This window comes from Sciurus carolinensis, chromosome X, assembly GCF_902686445.1.
Source record: "Sciurus carolinensis chromosome X, mSciCar1.2, whole genome shotgun sequence".
NCBI classification, from domain to species: domain Eukaryota; kingdom Metazoa; phylum Chordata; class Mammalia; order Rodentia; family Sciuridae; genus Sciurus; species Sciurus carolinensis.
Window position 1 is genome coordinate 39,171,525 of NC_062232.1, and position 20,031 is coordinate 39,191,555.

General features: G+C 44.2%; 1 protein-coding gene and 2 non-coding genes across 4 annotated transcripts in view; 2 read left to right on the top strand and 1 right to left on the bottom strand.

Moving 5' to 3' along the window:
• Positions 1 to 9,492, top strand: part of Cdk16 (cyclin dependent kinase 16) — a 33,953-nt gene extending 24,461 nt beyond the window's left edge. For both annotated transcript variants that reach the window (XM_047535612.1, XM_047535613.1), the window contains exons 18-36: positions 165 to 295; positions 477 to 594; positions 993 to 1,138; positions 1,284 to 1,345; positions 1,473 to 1,572; positions 2,119 to 2,292; positions 2,372 to 2,530; positions 2,852 to 3,076; positions 3,205 to 3,288; positions 3,389 to 3,483; positions 5,071 to 5,277; positions 5,919 to 5,971; positions 6,153 to 6,407; positions 6,499 to 6,569; positions 6,825 to 6,937; positions 8,257 to 8,406; positions 8,491 to 8,606; positions 8,793 to 8,881; positions 8,973 to 9,492. In XM_047535612.1, the coding sequence (XP_047391568.1) occupies positions 165 to 295; positions 477 to 594; positions 993 to 1,138; positions 1,284 to 1,345; positions 1,473 to 1,572; positions 2,119 to 2,292; positions 2,372 to 2,530; positions 2,852 to 3,076; positions 3,205 to 3,288; positions 3,389 to 3,483; positions 5,071 to 5,277; positions 5,919 to 5,971; positions 6,153 to 6,407; positions 6,499 to 6,569; positions 6,825 to 6,937; positions 8,257 to 8,406; positions 8,491 to 8,606; positions 8,793 to 8,881; positions 8,973 to 9,107 (2,483 nt within the window). In that variant the 3' untranslated portion in view covers positions 9,108 to 9,492. The remainder of the gene's footprint in view (positions 1 to 164; positions 296 to 476; positions 595 to 992; positions 1,139 to 1,283; positions 1,346 to 1,472; positions 1,573 to 2,118; positions 2,293 to 2,371; positions 2,531 to 2,851; positions 3,077 to 3,204; positions 3,289 to 3,388; positions 3,484 to 5,070; positions 5,278 to 5,918; positions 5,972 to 6,152; positions 6,408 to 6,498; positions 6,570 to 6,824; positions 6,938 to 8,256; positions 8,407 to 8,490; positions 8,607 to 8,792; positions 8,882 to 8,972) is intronic.
• Positions 9,493 to 14,060: 4,568 nt separating this feature from the next.
• Trnaa-ggc (transfer RNA alanine (anticodon GGC)) lies at positions 14,061 to 14,134 on the top strand. Its single transcript has one exon. It is a non-coding gene; the product is annotated as a tRNA-Ala (tRNA).
• A 5,277-nt stretch (positions 14,135 to 19,411) lies between these two features.
• On the bottom strand, positions 19,412 to 19,519 carry LOC124972814 (U6 spliceosomal RNA). Its single transcript, XR_007106586.1, has one exon. It is a non-coding gene; the product is annotated as a U6 spliceosomal RNA (small nuclear RNA).
• Positions 19,520 to 20,031: the final 512 nt, after the last annotated feature.

Genomic DNA, 20,031 nt, shown 5'->3' on the forward strand with positions numbered 1-20,031 from the left:
ATCAGGCCCCTGCCCCCCCTTAACCTTGCCCTGGAGTTCCTATTCCCTCTGTCACTGCGGATGATTGTTAGCCCATTCTCTGCTAGGTCAATGCTGGGATGGTCAGAGTTAACTAGTTCTTGCCTGATTCACCTTTTGCCTCATACCCTCACCCCACCCTACAGATCAGATAAACTGGCGCCTCAAAGAGGGACTGGTGGAGGGTGAGGATTATGTGCTGCTCCCAGCAGCTGCCTGGCGTTGCCTGGTCAGCTGGTATGGCATAGAGCATGGCCAGCCACCTATTGAACGCAAGGTATAATGGGTGGGGAGGGTGTTGGGTGGGGTAGATTCCCTGGGAGGTTTGGTGGGAGGAAAGCCTTGTAGGCCCAGAATGGGTCCAGACCCGTGTGTCCCTGTGGCTCCATATCTGTGTGTCCATGTGGCTCCATATCTGCTAGGTAGATACATCTGTGTCTGCCTCTTTGCCCTTACAGGTCATAGAGCTGCCCAACATCCAGAAGGTGGAAGTGTACCTAATAGAGCTGCTGCTTGTCCAGCACAATGATATGGACACAGCTCTCACTGCTCAGTTCAGCCACTCTGATTCTGTGGGTGAGTCTGAGGGTCATGGGATAAGCTGGAGTTCCTAGCTATAGGTCACAGTTCATTAAACTGAGGATGTGTGGAATTAGGCTGTTGCCAACTGAGAAGGCACCAATCAGATCATTGAGGACCAAGAAGGCATTGGCCAAGGTGGGTGGAGGCACTGGGGGCTGTCTGCTAGAGTCCTGAGGGTATGTGAACTGCATTCCATTGGTTTGGATGGTGTGGATAAGGTTATTTGCTGGGGTTTCAAGTCCTGAATGTGGGTCAGTCATTTAGAGATTGAGTGGGGGCACAAGGTATTGAGCAAGTATGTGAGGTTAGTGGGGATGGGTCAAGATTACCAAGCTGGGTTGATCATCATGGGACTTTGAAGATCTTGAATATGCTTCATCATCCTCCACAAGACCTAGTATTGCGCACAGCTCGGGAGCAGTTTCTGGTGGAACCCCAGGAAGACACACGCCTTTGGATCAAGAACGCAGAAGGCTCTTTGGATCGCTTGTGCAACACACACATAACACTGCTTGATGCTGCCATTGAGACTGGGCAGGTAAGAAGAGTAGGGAGGGCTTTTTTTTAGCTCAGGTGGTCTGGCACATAGACTCACCTGGCAGTGCTCATGTCCAGGTTGGGTAGGGGCCGGGTGCCCATAAGGCCCTCTATTCATATCTCCTTGTCTTTATCCTCTTATCCAGTTGGTCATCATGGAGACCCGAAACAAAGATGGCACTTGGCCCAGTGCACAGCTACGTGTTATGTAAGCTTGTGGGGTGTCTGGTCCAGAGTAGGGGCATCGCACAATAGGCAGACTGACTGAACCTATGAGTACAGTGCACCCACGTGTAGTAGGCCCTTAACTGATAGAATTTCTCATTCAATCCCAGGAACAACGTGTCGGAAGAAGATGAGGACTTCCAGGGCCAGCCTGGCATCTGTGGCCTCACCAATCTGGGCAACACGTGCTTCATGAACTCGGCCCTGCAGGTTGGGCCACTAGAGCTGTGTCTGGCACAGCCCCAGGGGTGGGCTTCAAGAGCTGGGGATTGGGACAGAGCTAGGGCAGGGGGATTGCAGGGCAAGGGGTCAAGTTGGAAACTAAGGCCCCTGGAGTCTGAATTGACATGCTCACATTTGCTCTAAAGTATCAATACCTTCTCCCTCCACACGCTCTCTGCTCTTCCTTTTCTTTATATATCTTTTAGTTGTAGATGGACATAATACCTTTATTTATTTTTATGAGGTGCTGAGGGTCAAACCCAGTGCCTCACATGTGCTAGGCAAGCGCTCTGCCACTGACCTACAAACCATAGCCCTGCTCTTCCTTTCTTCTTAACTTTGCTGTCACCTTCTTCCTTCTCTGGAAACACTAATATCTCCCATGACTCGCCTGCTCCCTTCTTGTCCCCTTCCTTTCCCCTGGTCTCCCCCATTTTTCCTTTTTCTTCCCTCCTGGCTTCCTTTTCTCTGTCCTCACTTGGGCAACCTTCTTTCTCCTTTTCTCTGCCTATCCACCTTACCCCTCCCCCACAGTGTCTCAGCAATGTGCCACAGCTCACGGAGTACTTCCTCAACAACCGCTACCTGGAGGAGCTCAACTTCCGCAACCCACTGGGCATGAAGGGTGAGCTCGCAGAGGCCTATGCAGACCTGGTAAAGCAGGCTTGGTCTGGCTACCATCGTTCCATCGTGCCCAATGTGTTCAAGGTATAACTCCACCTCTGGTGCCCCGCTTTCTCTTTCCTCTCCTAACTCCCTCTTAACTCTATACTGCCCATCTTCTCAGAACAAGGTTGGCCATTTTGCATCTCAGTTTCTGGGCTATCAGCAACATGACTCACAAGAGCTGCTGTCGTTTCTCCTGGATGGGCTTCATGAAGACCTCAATCGGGTTAAGAAGAAGGAATACGTGGAGTTGTGTGATGCAGCTGGGCGGCCAGATCAGGTAAGCTGTTTCTGAAAGTACCCCATTCTGAAAGTCCTATTAAAGCCACCAAGGCCACTGCCTTTTAAGTTCCTTTTCCCTGACCTCACCTCTAGCCTCACTCCCAGGTTTACCTCTATCCCCACCCCCAACTTAGAATTGACCCCTGCCAGGTTCCTGCTCCACATAAACCCTACCAGTGAACATGGGTTCCAGATATTCCTAGCTGGAACTCTACTACTGGACTGTGTGCTTACCCTTAACCCTGCACAAATTCATCTCCAAATTCTGGTTTCCCCCTGCCCTTGTTAAGCCTCACACCCACCATAACACTCTCCACAGGAGGTCGCTCAGGAGGCCTGGCAGAACCATAAACGGCGGAATGATTCTGTGATCGTGGACACTTTCCATGGCCTCTTCAAGTCCACACTGGTGTGCCCTGATTGTGGCAATGTGTCTGTGACCTTTGACCCCTTCTGCTACCTCAGCGTCCCACTGCCTGTCTGCCATAAGAGGGTCCTGGAGGTCTTCTTTGTTCCCATGGATCCCCGCCGCAAGCCAGAGCAGGTGTGTTGGGGGGTGGGGACATAACAAGGGACATGTAGTCAGAGTGTGATCACTTTTCCATACCTTAAGGTTTCCTGTACTCACCACAAGTCCTTTTGATCTTTTTGTGGATTCTGTTTCTCTCTCAGCATCGGGTTGTGGTCCCCAAGAAAGGCAATATCTCGGATCTGTGTGTGGCTCTGTCCAAACACACAGGTATAGCACCAGACAAGGTAAGATTCTACAGGGAGAGACTGGGTGGGATTCAGGGGCAAGGAGGCTGAAAGCCTTGGGAGCCTTTCAGACTGACCAAACCCCCAATCCTATTCCCAGATGATAGTGGCTGATGTCTTCAGTCACCGCTTCTATAAGCTCTACCAGTTGGAGGATCCTTTGAGTGGCATCTTGGACCGTGATGATATCTTCGTGTGAGTAAGGAGGTGACAAGGAGACAGTAGTTCCTCAGGAGTCTGGTTCTCTTTCTTTTTTTTTCTCTTTTTGCCCTGCTGGGGATTGATTCCAAGGGTCTCATAAGCATGCTAGGCAATTGTTCTTTGACTGAACTATACCCCCAACTCTACTTCCTTTTTTATAGTCCAGCCTAACCCTTCCCTCTTGCCATGTGCAGAACTATGGTGACATTCCTTGGCAGGGCAGGCTGATGTGGATAGGGTGGCAGAACCTCATATAGGATGCCCTTGAGTATTTTCTTCCTCATTATGGGAGGGAGGCTATTTTTCTTATTTCATTCAGCACTTCCTAGGCTCCTCCTGTGTACTAGACTATTACAGTCCTCAAGAATGCATTTTTGAAATATGAAATGCTAAGACACTTTCTGAAAATAGGAGCATTCAGAACAATTTTTAACCTTTTCTTTGTGCTGCTGGGGGTTGAATGCTGGGCCTTGCAAGTGCTAGGCAACTGCTCTACCACTGAGACACATCCCCAGCTCAGTATGTGTACTTTTTATTTAATTAATTTTATTTTTTAGTTTCATTAATTTTATTTTTTGCAGTGCTAGGGATGGAACCCAGGACCTTATGCATATTAGGCAGGCACTTTAGTGCTGAGCTATATACCCAGTCCCAGAATAATTTTTAAACATTTAGGCAACTAAAAACTAAAATGGGAAGTGCTATCTGAAAAAATAAATAAATAAAATGGGAAGTGCTATCTGAATAGAAAAGTTCTTGTGTAGCAAGCAGGTGTTTTTTAAAACAAGAGTACCTTTATTTGGCTATATGACAAAAGCCAAAATAACTCTGAACAAATTAATAATAGACAATAAGATGACATACTGAGCCCTCTCTGCAGATTCACACTGGTGATGGAGCAGACATTCATGCTGAGACTGGCAGTTCTTTCCAAGACTTTTTGTTTTCAAGATTCTTAATACAAAATTATTTTGAACGCCAATCAATTCTTGGTGTTCAGAATGGTCAGTGCCTCCCCAAAGAAGGCAGAAGGCCCACTTCAAATGTAAAGGGACACAGTATGAGTCATCCTAATGTTAAACCTGAAGAGCAGGCAGTTTCTTTAAAAACGAAAATGGTCTTTATTTATTATCATTTCAGTACTGGGGATTGAATCCAGAGGCACTTTACCACTGAGCCACATCCCCAACCCTTTTTATTTTTTATTTTGAGACAGGGTTCCACTGAGTTGCTTAGGGCCTTGCTAAGTTACTGAGGCTGGCCTTGAACTTGCTTGCAATCCTATGTCTCAGCCTCCCAAATCACTGGGGTTACAAAACTTTGTTTTTAAATCCTTTACCACTAAGAATTTTTAATAACCCCCTCAGAACTCTACCAAAGTACTTTCTAAAACAGCACATAAAGTTCAGTGTAAGTCATCTAACAATTTGTGAAGCACAAAATGTTTGATACCTTTTTCAGACCCTTTAAAAATATTTTTACATTGTGAGGGATGAGAGTGTAGACCAACTGGGGCAGAGTCAGGGAGTCCTGTTTTGGGGATTCCCTGATCAGGTATAACCTCATGTCCATCCCCAACAGATATGAGGTATCAGGTCGGATTGAGGCCATTGAGGGCTCAAGAGATGACATTGTGGTTCCTGTCTACCTGCGGGAGCGCACTCCAGCCCGAGACTACAACAATTCCTACTATGGTCTGATACTTTTCGGGCACCCTCTTCTGGTATCAGTGCCCCGAGACCGGTTCTCCTGGGAGGGCCTGTATAACATCCTGATGTACCGGCTTTCGTAAGTGTAACCTTCCAGGGACAAGGGGGAGGTGAGATCTGAATTCAGACCTGGGTGTTCTGCTGCTTATTTGATACCTCCCTTTCAACATCCAAAAGATAGTTTAAACTTAACATGACTGTAGAACAGAACTTGTAAGGTTTTTAGTTTGATTAGACCTCTGGTTTTGCTACTGCCTCTTTTAGGTGTTGGGAATACCGAGGCAAATACACAAAGTAGAGACAATGTCATCTTAAAATTTGTCTCATCCTTGAAGGAACCTTGCCATGGCAAACAAAGCAAAGCATTGTTTGAATTAATCTTCCCTTCATTTTACAGAAGTTTGCTCCTCAGAGGCTTCCCAGAGGGGAGTTCACAACTGGTTATATCTGTTTACCTGTGGCTTATTAGACTCAACATTCATATTCCTGACTGGCACATGAGTGCCTACATTCTCAGGCCACTGCTGGGATCCTTAGCATTTATGTCATCTCTCCATGCATTTTTGTCACCACCTCACACCTTCTAGGATTATAATTAAGAAGTGTTCATGTGAGGGCTTAGCAACGGCTTCCCCACCATCATTACCAAAGTAAAATCCTGGGCTCTGCCCCCACTGTCCTTGTGCCCCTGCCTTGGGAGTATCTTCTGCTCTGTTGCAGACGCTATGTAACCAAACCCAGCTCAGATGAAGAGGACGATGGAGATGACAAAGGTGAGGGAGAGAGAGGGTCAACAAGGATGAGGGTCTGCACATGTGTCCCATGGCTTAAGTTGGGGAGAGGGGTTGAGGGTCAGTGGGTGGGGGGTTTGGGACAGGTGTGACCCACTCAGTGTTCATCAGAATGTGCATTGCAACTCATTCTCTGGGACTCTCTGATATCCCCTCATTCTAGGTGAGGATGAGGACAGTGATGAAGAAGAGAAAGAGGAAATGCCTGGGCCTTCCACTAGGGGCAGCCTTCGAGACTCTGAGCGAGAACAGGCTGGGCCCAGCTCTGGGGTCACCAGGAGGTGCCCATTCCTCTTGGACAATTGCCTTCGTACATCTCAGTGGCCCCCAAGGCGGCGGCGTAAGCAACTGTTCACTCTGCAGACGGTGAACTCCAATGGAACCAGTGACCGCACAACCTCCCCTGAAGAAGTGCAAAGTATGTCATTTTCCTCTGAGCCAGGGATGGGGCAGTGGGAGGTGAGATTTTGTAGCAGCAGGAGCTGTGACCACCTCCTCTTTGCCCCCAGCCCAGCCATATATTGCCATGGACTGGGAGCCAGAAATGAAGAGGCGCTACTATGATGAGGTGGAGGCTGAGGTAAATGGGACCTCGGGGATGGAGGGCACTCGCAGCTTGCACCCCTCAACCCTTCCCCTCCCAGCGTCTCCAGAACCAAAAGATACAGGCCCAGAGCTGGCCTGGCCATGGCACCTGGACATTGTCTGAGAGCTCCAGGGCCTCAGATTCCCAGCTTTAAAGTTTGACCCATTTGGCACATTGCTTCCACCTGGCTCCTTGTCTCTCCACCCTTCCTTATACTTGGTCCTGTGAGCATGTATTCACCCACCCTAGGGCTACGTGAAGCATGACTGCGTGGGGTACATGCTGAAGAAGGCTCCAGTGCAGCTGCAGGAGTGCATTGAGCTTTTCACTACTGTGGAGACCCTGGAGAAAGAAAACCCCTGGTGAGGGCCCAGGAAGGAGCCTGGAAGGGCATTGTGGGGTGACACTACCTAGCCAGGTGCCTGTTACCTTTCTAAGTATACCTCCTTCCAGTCTGCCCTGCACTCAAACCCTTCCTGCCACACTGGCCACTGTCACCCCATATCTTGCCTCAGAGCTTTTGCCTGGGCTGTTCCTGCTCCCCAGAATGTTCTTCCCCCATTATCTACATGCTCAGATCTCTAATCAAATGTGATCTCCTCAGAGACAACCTCCTCTTACTACCCTGTTAAAAGTCACCTCCCACCCTTGTTTCATTTCCCCTCTGCTCTTTTCCTCTTAGCCAAGGATTTCTTTCTAGGTCAATAATGCCACTTGAAGTCATGTCCCATAGCTCCATTTGTGTACTTTCTCTTCTCCATTAGAGCGTAAACTCCTTGAGCTGTGTGTGGTAGTGCACATCTGTAATCCCAGTGACTTGGGAGACTGAGTCAGGAGGATCACAAGTTTGAGGTCAGCCTCAGCAACTTAGTGTGACTCTGTCTAAAAACAGAAAAGGACTGTGGATATAGCTTAGTGGTAAAGTGCCCTTGGGTTCAATCCTCAGTACCAAAAGAAAAAAAAAAGAGTAAACTCTTTGAGGGTGAAGACTTCTTCTAAGTTCATGTCATCTCTTCTGCTGCTTATAAGCAAGTTGGACATTTGGTAGATGCTCAGTAGACAATTGAAGAATGAACAGAGTGAAAGAGAACCAAAATTCTAAAGCCAGTCTCAAAAATAAGAGCAAGGGCTGGGGTTAACTCAGTGGTAGAGCACATGCCTAGCATGTGTGAGGCCCTGAGTTCAATCCCCAGCACAAGCACACACACACACACACACACACACACACACACACACACACAAAATACCCAAAAAAAAAAAAAAAGCGTGGCCATGTAGCAGAAATATGAGAGATGTAAAAAACAGGACCAAAGGATTAAACATTAGGCAATTGCTAAATATTTGCTGAAGGAAGGAGTGACTAAAATATGAAAAGAGAAAAGCCGACAAATAAGAGGCTGGCTCCAAAATAAGACTAGCATCTCATGGGCCAGGAATCACAGAAAAATACAAAAGCATATTGGAAAGGCAGCCGATAAGTATTTGACAAGTAAACAAAAAGCTCTTAATGAGAAAAGAGCAAACCAGAGTACCAGGCAGACTAAAAATCAAAGCATCATTTAAAAAAATAAAAATAAAAGAATGTCACTGTGGGCCAGACAGGACACTTGAAAGACAGTACACAGACCATACAATAGGTGCTCAGAAGGTGTTCCTTAACCTGACTTGGCTCTGTTTACAGGTACTGCTCCTCCTGCAAGCAGCACCAGCTGGCCACCAAGAAACTGGACCTGTGGATGCTGCCTGAGATTCTCATCATCCACCTGAAGCGCTTTTCCTTTTCCAAGTTTTCCCGCGAGAAGCTGGACACCCTTGTGCAGTTTCCTATCCGGTCAGAGACCAGAGGGAGGATGGCTAGGGGAAGGCAGGGCAGTGGGGTGGAGGAGCCTAGTGTTAACCATCTCCCCACCTACAGGGATCTGGACTTCTCCGAGTTTGTCATCAAACCGCAAAACGAGTCGGCTCCAGAGCTGTACAAATATGATCTCATTGCAGTTTCCAACCATTATGGGGGCATGCGTGATGGACACTGTACGTGCTGGGCTATGGGCAGGGATATGACCTGGGAGGGGTCTGGACTACAGGGGTTAGGAAGTCCCCAGTAGGTGACTAGGTATGTCGGCCAGGGGCAAAGTTATCAAGGTGGGAGGAGAGAGTAACTTTGGGTGCCTTGTTGGGCCAGGAGGGTAGGTGAGAATGCCTCCCTGTCCCTTTCAGATACAACATTTGCCTGCAACAAGGACAGTGGACAGTGGCACTACTTTGATGACAACAGTGTGTCACCTGTGAATGAGAATCAGATTGAGGTGTGACATTTATCCTCCTTGTTCCCCTCTCCTGACTCCACCCTCCCCGCCTTGCCCGACATCCACACTGACTTGTGTCTTCTCCCTACAGTCTAAGGCAGCCTATGTCCTATTCTACCAGCGACAGGATGTGGCACGCCGCCAGTCCCAGCCTGGCTCACCTGGCCCTTCAACCTCCACCACTTGCAGTTCCCCACCCAACCCTGAGTTCATGGATGTTAACTGAGCAGCCCTGGAGCCCACCACAGGGAAGGAAGCCCTGTCTGCCACCCTACTTCTTGTGTCCACCCCCACTCTTACCCGTGTTCGGTGCCCCCGCCAGGCATTGCAGGCTTAGATGTGGCTACTGTTTTCCTGTGCTGCTGTATTTTTCTTGCCCGGGAAGAAGAGGCCCTGTGCTCCCGGCAGTGTGCCCTGCCTGTGTGTGCCCATAGAGCAGTGACCTTCCCTCCTAGTCTTATTTATGGTGTCCCCTCCCCTCTTTCCCCACCCTTCAGTGTTCTTAGTGGCTGATGATGGGGGTTCACCTGAACACAGAGTGTATTTTCTTATTGAGACCCTGTACCTTCTTCTGTGTGTGTCAAATACATAAAGCTCCAGTCTGTTCCTTACTCGACAGCATGGTTTATTCCCCCCACATGTGTCCTTGGCACTCGTGTTAGGCCTGTGTTCTGTGTACTTATTGAATGCCATGTGTGGTGTGTGGTGGATGCTACTCGGAGTGCTCATCGAGCACCAGCTGTGTGCCACGTCTTGCCTTTGAATTGCTTTCATAGCACTGTCAGAGTGCCAGGCACTATTTTAAGCACCAACTGTATGCCCAGCTTTTCCAAAGCCTTTTCCAAATGCCAACTCAGTCCTCACATCTCGGGGGAGTTGTCATCTCTAGTTTCAGATGGGGAACCAGGTATAAAAGTCAAGGAATGCCTCTGGTTTCATCCAGAGGTCAGTGTATCTCATTGGTCACACTGGAAATGATCCCTGGAGGGAGTGTTTGGCCTGGTTGGACCCAGAGCTACACTAACAGCTCTTGTGCAAAGGGTGCACCTGGAAGAGACAGGCATCCCTGTGGCACACATGTTTTGGGACATAAAGGTTGCTCACCAGACCACCTCTCAGAGGTCTGAGAGGTATTATTAGTCCCTGTAAGGAGACGCGCTACAGAGATAGGATAGACCTGGCCAGACTGGCTAGCCCGATAGGACAAACATGTTTGTGTGGCCTCTATAGTGACCCCTTCTCCCACCAGAAAGGCCCCCTCCTGCCTCCCTAGAGAAGAATGAGATAGGTGTGCCTGCCACAGGACAGCACAGAGTGTAAGCATTTCCTGCCAAGCCCCTCCTAGAGGAGCCAACTGTCACTTGTGAGAAACTAGGCTCCTGTGGGGACAGCTGTAGGGTGGAGTAGAGAGGGCAAGTGTGTGGCCTCTGGACATAAATAAGTCACCAGCCCTTCACTTGGAGGATTCCTGCTCAGTGGCAGCTGAGGAGACATTTCCCACAACATTCCCTCCAGCCTGCTGCCTTTTCACTGGATCTGGTAGGACCCACTGGGAAGGCCCCTCAGTCCCAGCATTGCCACCCACAAGCCTCCCAGTCATTCCATTGATGCAGGCAGGAATCAAAGTGGTTGTTGTGAGAAACTCAGCTCAAACCGTCTTAAGCAAAAAGAAGAGATAAACTGGTTTTAGGTACAACTGGATCCAGGAACTCAAAGGCTGTTATTGACTCCTCACAAGGACCACTATTAAACCCCCATTTTGTAGATGAGGAAGCAAGCATAACAAGCTGGCACAGAGGCTGCAGATGTGGCTCAGTGGCAGAGTACTTGTCTAGAATCATGCATAAGGCACTGGGTTTGATCCCCAGTTCTGAAAAAAAGAAATAGGTATTGGCCCAGAATGGGTATGCAGGAATGCCTCATTATCAATCCCTGACAAAAAGCCTACCTAAAGCAGAATCTATTTGAAGTACCTGATCCACCCAAAGACATCTTGAAACGACAATATGCGTTAAGACTCAGGAGAAATAAGACACGGTTAGTTACTCAGACTCCTCATTTTTAAAATTATTCTTTGTGTGTGCTGGGAATTGAACCCAGGGGCACTTAATGACTGAACCACATCCCCAGCCCTTGTTTTTTTAATGTTTTTGTTTGAGGCAGGGTCTCACTAAATCCTTAGGGCCTCGAACTTGGAATCCTCCTACAATCAGCTTCCCCCATTGCTGGGGTTACAGGTGTGTACCACTGTCCCCAGGCGAGATTCCTCATTTTAGAATAATCAAATATTAATGTAGGACAGTTGCCATGATCATAGAATAAAAATGATTAAAAGTAAACAAGGAATTTATTTTTGGGGTGTGGGGGACTTACTGGGGACTGAGCCCAGGGATACTTTTTTTTTTAATCACTGAGTTACATCCCTAGTTCTTTTTATTTTTTGAGACAGGGTCTCACTAAATTGCTGGGGCTAGCCTCAAATTTTAGATCCCCCTCCCTCAGCCTCCAATTCACTGGGATTACAGGTATGCACCATCACTCTCAGAAGGAATTTAGAACTTTAAAAATAAAAATAAGGGCTGGGGTTGTAGCTCAGTGGTAGAGCACTTGACTAGCATGTGTGAGGCACTGGGTTCGATTCTCAGCACCACATATAAATAAGTAAAATAAAGGCCCATTGACAACTAAAACAATATTTTAAAACAATAAAAAATAAAAAAAAATATATAAAAATGACCCAGCAACTTGAGAGGCTGACAGGAGGATTGCAAGTTTGAGGCTAACCTCAGCAATTTAGTGAGGCCCTGTCTCAAAAATAAGGACCAGGGGTATAGCTCAGTGGTAAAGCACTCCTGGGTTCAATCCCTAGTACCTCCCCAAATAAATAAGTAAATAAATAATTAGTTGAGAAGGAACCAAGTAGAAGTGATAGAGCTAAGATTAAATTTAAGAAGTCAATGGATGAGTTAACACACTAGATATACTGAAGAGTGAATTTGTATGAACTGGAATACAGGTTAAAGTGTATTAAGCCAGGCACAGTAGTGCATGCCTTAGTCCCATCTACTCTGGAGTATGAGGAAGGTGGATTGCAAGTTTGAGGCCAGCCTGGGCAATTTAGCAAGATCATGTCTCAAAATTTAAAAAGGACTGGGGATGTAGCTCAGTGGTAGAGCTCTCACCTACCATGTTCCAGGCCCTGGGTTCAATCACCAGTACCACAGAAACAAAAGTGGATTAAGGTATGCATGTTCTAAAAGATTTTCCATTAGACTAATTTTGATAAACTAGGATATTAAACTAAAGAGTAGAGAAAGTATGAATTTTAAACAAATGGTAGGGAGAATAAAATGATGAAAATCCAAAAGAGGGCAAGATAAAAGAAACAGGCTGGGTACAGTGGCACACACCTATAATCCAAGCTACTCAGGAGGCTGAGGCAAGAGGATTGCAAATTTGAGACCAGCTTCAGCAATGTAGGGAGGCCCCAATCAACTCAAAGAGACCCTGTCTCAAAAATTAAAACTTAAGAGGGCTGGGGATGTGGAGTTGTTAAGCACCCCTGGGTTTAATTTCTGGTACCAAAAAAAAAAAAAAAAAGCAAAAAGGAAACAGAACAGGTAGACAAATAACACATATACAATCATTTGTGAATACAAGTATGCTCCCTCCACTTCAAAAGAGGGAACTGGGACCTGCCTGACTCTTCAAGACTCACCAAGACTGCCATGGTGCAGGGGAGAATGAGGAGTGAGAGCAAGTAAACATGCCACAACACTCCCACCATTTTATTTATTTTTAAAAAAACTTCATATATTGGGAATTGAACCCAGGGGTGCTCTGCCACTGAGCTACATCTCCAGCACTTTTTTAAAAAATAGTTTTACAGATTGCATTTTGATTCTCCAGCAATTTTTATTTTTTATTTTGAAACAGGTTTTTGCTAAGTTGCCCAGGGTGGCCTTGAATTTGCCAATCCTCCTGCCTCAGTCTCTCAAGTCACTGGGATGACAGGTCTGCACACCACACCCAGCCACTTTCACCTTTTTTAAGGTGAACTTTTTTTTGTCTATTTATGTATGTATGTATTTATTTATTTGATACTGGGGATCTAACTCAGGGCCTTGCACATGTTAGGCAAGCACTGTACCACTGAGCTACACCTTTTTACTGTTTTCCAGAGTTCCAATGCAGTTGATTCTGACGATTCTACTTTTTTTTTTCCATGTTAGCCATTTTGCTGTTATTTCCCTTGTGTATTATGTTTTAAGTTACCATGTTGTGGTGTCTTTTTATATAATTTCACAATACCTGTTCTAATTGATGTGCTTAGATCATTTATATTTAGGGCAATTATTGATAAATTTGAGTCATTTGCCTAGCTGCTTTCTATTTGTCCTTTTCTCTTTTCCTTTTTCTGCTTTCTTTGGATTAATCAAGTATTTTTATGATTCCACTTTATTCCTTTTGTTGGCTTATTAGCTGTTGGTTTTATTTTCTTATTGCTCTAGGATTTGTTGTGTATGATAATCCCCGTTTAACCACAGGGATACATGCTAAGACCCCCAGTGGATGCCTGAAACCAGATTGACCCAGACTATGTTTTATATATATATATATATATATATATATATATATATATATATATATATATATTTCTCTTATATATATATACATACATACACACACATGTGTGCGTGTATTTTTATATACATACATAACTATGATAAAGTTTAATTTAGCCAGGCTCAGTGGTGCACGCTTGTAATCTCAGCAATTCAGGAGGCTGAGGTAGGAGAATTCCAACTTCAAGGTCAGCTTCAGCAATTTAGCAAGACTGTCTGAAATTAAAAAATGGTCTAAGGATGTATCTCAATGATAAAATGCCCCTGGATTTAATCCCCAGTATCACACACACAAAAATTGGTTTAATTTAGTGTCATCTTCTTATCCAAATGTAAAGGAATTGGGTTGGAACTACCTCCAAAGAGAAAATGGTTTTTATTTGAGTACTTACTTCCCTTCAACTTTGCTCCATTTCAGAGTCCCATTTCAACTATTTTCTGTACAACATAATTCAGTGGTTCATTTTTAACGAAATATTTGATTTGATAATAATTGTCACTAAGGCATAATTTTCAATGGGAGATATTCCATCAAGATTCAGCAAGACATGGGCTGGGGGTATAGCTCAGTTGGTAGAGTGCTTGCCTGGCAAACACAAGGCCCTGGGTTCAATCCCCAGTACCGCAAAAAAAAAAAAAAAAGATTCAGCAGGACAAAGTTATATATTCCTCACATGAATCCATTTCTACTACTACCAGATAGTTTTAATTGATGCTCCACTTCAGTATCTCCAACCTATTGTTAAGTGCGTGTCTAATAAAGCTGATTTGTGAGTATCAAAAAATGTTTAATTTATAAATTAGAGTAAGAGAGTGACAACAATAACTAAAAATAGAACAATTACTGTATCAAATAAAAATAAGGGTTACACAAACACACGCATTTTGGTACTTTGACAGTCAATCATAATTAAAATGACTGCTAAGAGACTGATGGGCCAGTAGCATATACAGAGTGGATACACAGGACAAAGGGTTGATTCATGTCCTGGGCAAGATAGAGTGGGGTGACATGCAATTTAAAACACCAATTATTTTAAAAATATGCTTTTAATAACTTGTAAAATTGTTTATTTCTGGAATTTTCCATTGAATATTTTCAGACTATATTTGGCTGTAGGTAGTTGAAAACCCAGAAACAGAAACTGCAGGTAAGGGGGGGACTATTGTCCATCTTAAACTTAACAAAATCTATCTTCAAGTGATATGTACCATTTTTCATATAATTTTTTTTGTAGTACTGGGTATTAAACCCAGTGGCCTTCTACCACTGAGTTACATCCCTAGCCCTTTTTATTTTTTATTTTGAGACAGAGTCACACTAAATTGCCAAGCCTGGTCTTGAACTTGCAGTCCTCCTGCCTCAGCTTCCTGAGTTGCTGGGATTACAGGGTGTGCCACTGCACCTGTCTGCATATAGTTTAAGAACTTCATAATAGTGTGTGTCCATTTCTCTAAGCTGAGACTTTATGCTATCATTTTTATGCTTTTTTACTTTTATATTCTATAAACCCCAAAATATGTTATTTTTATTTAGATGCTCAATTGCCTTTTAAAGATATATTTAAATAATTTTTTAAAATCTCTATTTTTACCTATGTTGTTACCATTTCCAGTGCTCTTCATTCCTTTGTATAGATCCTGATTTCCATCTGGTATCATATTCTTTCTGCCTTAAGGATGTCCTTTAACGTTTCTTGCAGTGCAGATCTGTGGGTAATTAATTCTTGCAATTTTTGTGTGAATGAAAAAGTACTTTAGTCTGGGTGTGTTGGTGCAGGTCTGTAATCCCTGCTAGCTGAGAGGTTGAGGCAAGAGAACTGCAAGTTTGAGGTCAGTCTGTGCAACTCAGCAAGACCCTGTCTCAGAATAAAATGAAGGAAGGTTTGATAATGTAGAGCACTTGCCTGGCAATGGGCAGGGCCCTGGGTTCGATCCCCAGTACTGGGAAAAAAGTCTTTATTTCACCTTTTTGAAAAGTATTTTCATGGGTATAGAATTGTAGGCTGACAGTTTGTTTGTACTAGAAAATGAACCCAGAATCACTTTACTAATAAGCTACATTCCCAGGCCTTATTTATTTATTAGTTTTTATTTTCAGAAAGGGTCTCACTAAGCTGCTAAGACTGGCCTCAAACTTGGGATTCTCTTGCTTCAGTCTCCAGTGTAACTGAAATTAGAGGCATGTGCCATTGCACCTAATAATTTAATAGGCTGACTTAAAAATTTTTTTTTTGCTACTTTGAAGACCTTGTCTTGCTGTGGTAGGGCATCCCTGTGATCCCAGAGGCTTAGAAGGCTGAGGCAGGAGGATTGTGAGTTCAAGTTCAGCCTCAGCAACTTATCAAGGCCTTAAGCAACTTAGCAAGACTGTCTCAAAATAAAATATAAAAAAAGGGCTGGGGATGTGGCCCAGTGGGTAAGCACCCCTGGGTTCAATCTCCGGTACCACAAAAACAAAACAAAACAAAAACCTTGTCTTCTTCATTTTTTTTCATTTTGGTACTAGGGGTTGAACCCATAGGTGATTTACCACTGAGTCACATCCCCAGTCCTTTTTAATTTTTATTTTTAGACAGGACCTCATTAAGTTGCTTAGGGCCTTTCTGAGTTGCTGAGGCTGGCCTTGAACTTGTGATCCTCCTGCCTCAGCCTCCAGAGTCGCTGGGATTACAGGTGTGCACCACTGCATCTGGCCCTGTCTTCTTGCTTGTATTACCTCCAGCAAGAAATTTGATGTCCTTATTTTGTTCCTGTTTTAGTCAGCTTTTCTACTACTGTGACTAAAAGACCTGACAAGAACAATAAGAGGAGGAGGAGTTTATTTGGGGGGGGGGGGCTCATGGTTTCAGAGGTCTGAGTCCACAGAAGGCCAGCTCCATTCCTCAGGGCTCCTGGTGAGGCAGAACATCATGGTGAAGGGTGTGGTGGAGGAAAGCTGCTGGGAACATGGTTCTGGGAAACAGAGAGAGAAAGCTTTCCTTTCCACAGACAAAATATCAACCCCAAAGGCACACCCCCAATGACCCACCTCCTCCAGCCACACCCTACCTCTCTACAGTTGCCCCCTGTTATTCTCTCAGGGGATTAATGCACTGATTATGTTAAGACTCTCATAACCCAATCATTTCACCTCTAAATTTTCTTGCATTATCTCACACATGAGTTCTTTGGGGACATTAATCTGAACCATAATAGTTCTTGTGTACAGGTCCCTTCCCTCCTCTGACTGCTTTTTGGATTTTTCTCTTTAGTACTAGTTTTGAGCAATTTGACTTTGATGTGCCTTAGTGTAGTTTTCTTCATGTTTCCTGTGCTTAGGGTTCTTTGAAATTCTTGAATTTGGGGGTTTTTAGTGTTCTTCAAATTTGAAAAACTTGGACAGGATTTCAAGTGTCTTCTCTCTTTAGACTCAAATTACTCATTTATTATGTTGCTTGATGTTGTCCCTCAGCCCACTGATGCTATTTCTTCTCCTTCTCTCCACTGCTGGGAACTGAACCCAGGGCCTCACACATGCTAGACAAATGGTCTACCACTGAGCCACATCCCCAGCCAGCTTTTTCGTTGTTTGGATTCTTTTCACTTTGTGTTTTATTTTTCAGTAGTTTCTAATTGCTATGCTTCAAGTTGACTAATATATTTCCCTTCTGCAATGTCTAATGTGCTGTTAATTCCTTCAGTGTATTTTCAACCAAGACTATGTAACTGTTTGATTTGAATACTTTTTATATCCTCAATGTCTCTATTTAACTGTTTGAACATATGTCAGACTCTGAGCTGTTTTTACTCACAACATTTCAGACGCCAACGTGTGGGTTTTTTTCTACACCAACAGCCCATTCTCCAACTCTCCAGACAGCGACTGGGTGTCCAACAATTCAATTCAATTGACACTACCCTGAGTTGGTGTCAGACCCCACAAGTTAAGGACTTGATTCCACAAGACCAATCCTGCTTGAGATACCAATTGAAAATTCCAGCCAGTTGCCGTAGTGATACCTGCTTGCAATCCTAGCTACTCAAGAGGCTCAGGAAGGAAGATTGCAAATTCAAGGCCAGCCTCAGCAATTTAGCAAGACCCTGTTGCAAAATAAAAAATAAAAAGGACTGGGATGTAGCTCAGTGGTAAAGCATCCCTGGGTTCACTTCTCAATATCCCCTTCCAAAAAAAAAAAAGGAAAAGAAAAATCTCAGGCCTCTGGTACTTCTGACCCCCTGCTTAGGTTTGAGATTTTGTTAGAATGATTCACAAAACTCAGGAAATACTTCTTACTATTTCTGATTTATTATAAAGAGGATATAACTCAGCAAGAGCTAAATAGGAGAGATTATAGGGTGAGATATGGGGGAGAGAATCCCCTCCCAGCACCTTTATGTGCTCATCAACACAGAAGTTCTCCAAACGCTTCATTTAAGAGGCTTTATGGAGGTTTTGTCACGTAAACTTGATTGATGAAGTCACTGGTCATTGGTGATTAACTCAATTTCCAGTTCCTCTCCCCTTCCAAGATGTCCCAGTCTTCTAATTACTTGGTTGCTTTCTCTGGCAACCTGAAGTTACTGAGGGGTCCACCAAGGGCCACCTCATTAGTATAAACTCAGGTATGGTGGAAGGGCTTGTTATGAATAGCAAGCTACTCCTCTCACCCATAACTCCAGAAATGACAGGATTTTTAGCTCTGTGCTAGGAACCAGGAACAGAGACCAAACATGTTTTTATTATATCATAATATCTCACATACAGTTGTAATAGCAACTGTGTTAATATCCCTTTCTGCTGATGCTAATATCTAATATCTGTCAGTTCTGAGTTAGTATTATTATTATTATTATTATTATTATTATTATTATTATTATTTTGGTACTGGTGATTGAACCTGGGGTGCTCTACCACTGAGTTACATCCCCAGCCCTTTTATTAAATTTTATTTTGAGAAAGGGTCTCCCTTAGTTGCCCAGACTGGCCTCAAACTTGTAATTCTCCTGCCTCAGCCTCCTGAGTTGCTGGGATTATAGGTGTGTGCCTGGTTCTGAGTCGGTTTGCTTTTTTTAAAAAAGACAAAATCGTCAAATTTATTGTCTTCCTTTACCTAACCCACCAAAATAATTTTTTCTCAGTATCACTATTCTTTTGCACAAAACAAAAGCAAATGATTCAAACATCCTTTATCATTCAAAAAGCAAAGAAAGTCTTTGTGTGTGTGTGTGTGTGTGTGTGTGTATGGGGGATTGAACTCAGGGGCACTTGACGACTGAGCCACATCCCCAGCTCTATTTTGTATTTTATTTAGAGACAGGGTCTCACTGAGTTGCTTAGCCCCTCGCTTTTGCTGAGGCTGGCTTTGAACTCACCATCTGCCCGCCTCAGCCTCCGGAGCCACTGGGATTACAGGCATGCACCGCCACGCTCAGCTGAAAATCTTTTCTATTGCCAACATTCTTCATATAATTTCTAAAAACCATCTTAAACCACTTCTCTGTTATCAAGTTGAGTCTTGTTCTTTTTCTTCTTAAGTTGGAGTTAATATTTTATTTTTTATTGATGCCTTATAATTATACATAATAGTGGGATTCACTATGCCATATTTGTACTTGCACATAACATAATTTGATCAATCTCATTCTCCAATACCTTCCCTTTCCCTCCTCTCCTCCCTTTCCCTAATCCTCTTGCTCAACTCTGTTGATATCCCTTCTATTATTATTTTAATTAGTGATATTTATATATACATATAGATATGATTCATTGTGGTATATTCATACATGGACATAGCATAATTTGGTAGATTTTCCTCCCAGTACTTCCCCATGCCCTCTCTTCTTCCTTCCCTCTTGATCCCCTTCCTATGCTCTATTGGTCTTCCTTCTATTTTCAGGAGGACCCCCCCTCCCTTTTTTTATTAAAAATATGGAACACACAAATAAAAATTTGTGTCATCCTTGCTCGGGGACCATGCTAATCTTCTTTGTATCATTTCAATTTTAGTACATGTGCTGCCAAAGTGAGCACTGAGTCAGGTGTTTTTTTTTTAGGTACCAGGGATTTTTTTTTTTGCACTGGGGCCCTTAACCATTGAGCAACATCCCCAGTCCTTTTTTTTTTTTCACATTCTGAGACAGGATCTTGCTGAGTTGCTTAGGACCTCACTAAATTGCTGAGACTGGCTTTGAACTTTCAATCCTCCTGCCTCAGCCTCCTAAGCCGCTGAGATTACAGGCCTGCACCATCATACCTGGCACTAAGTCAGTTTTGACTGATTTATTATTTCCTTATTATAGATAATGTTTTCCTACAAAGTCATTCCTGCAAATCTGTGATTGAATCTCAGGCATTGCTGGATTTTTTTTTATGGTACTGGCAATTGAATCTAGGGCCTCGTTCATGTTAGGTGAGCACTGAGCTATGTCCACAGTCCTTTTCATTTATTTATTTTATGAGACAGTCTCGCTAAATTGCTGTGGCTGACCTCAGACTTGCAATCCTGCTGATCCTCCTGCCTCAGTCACCTGAGTAGCTGGGAT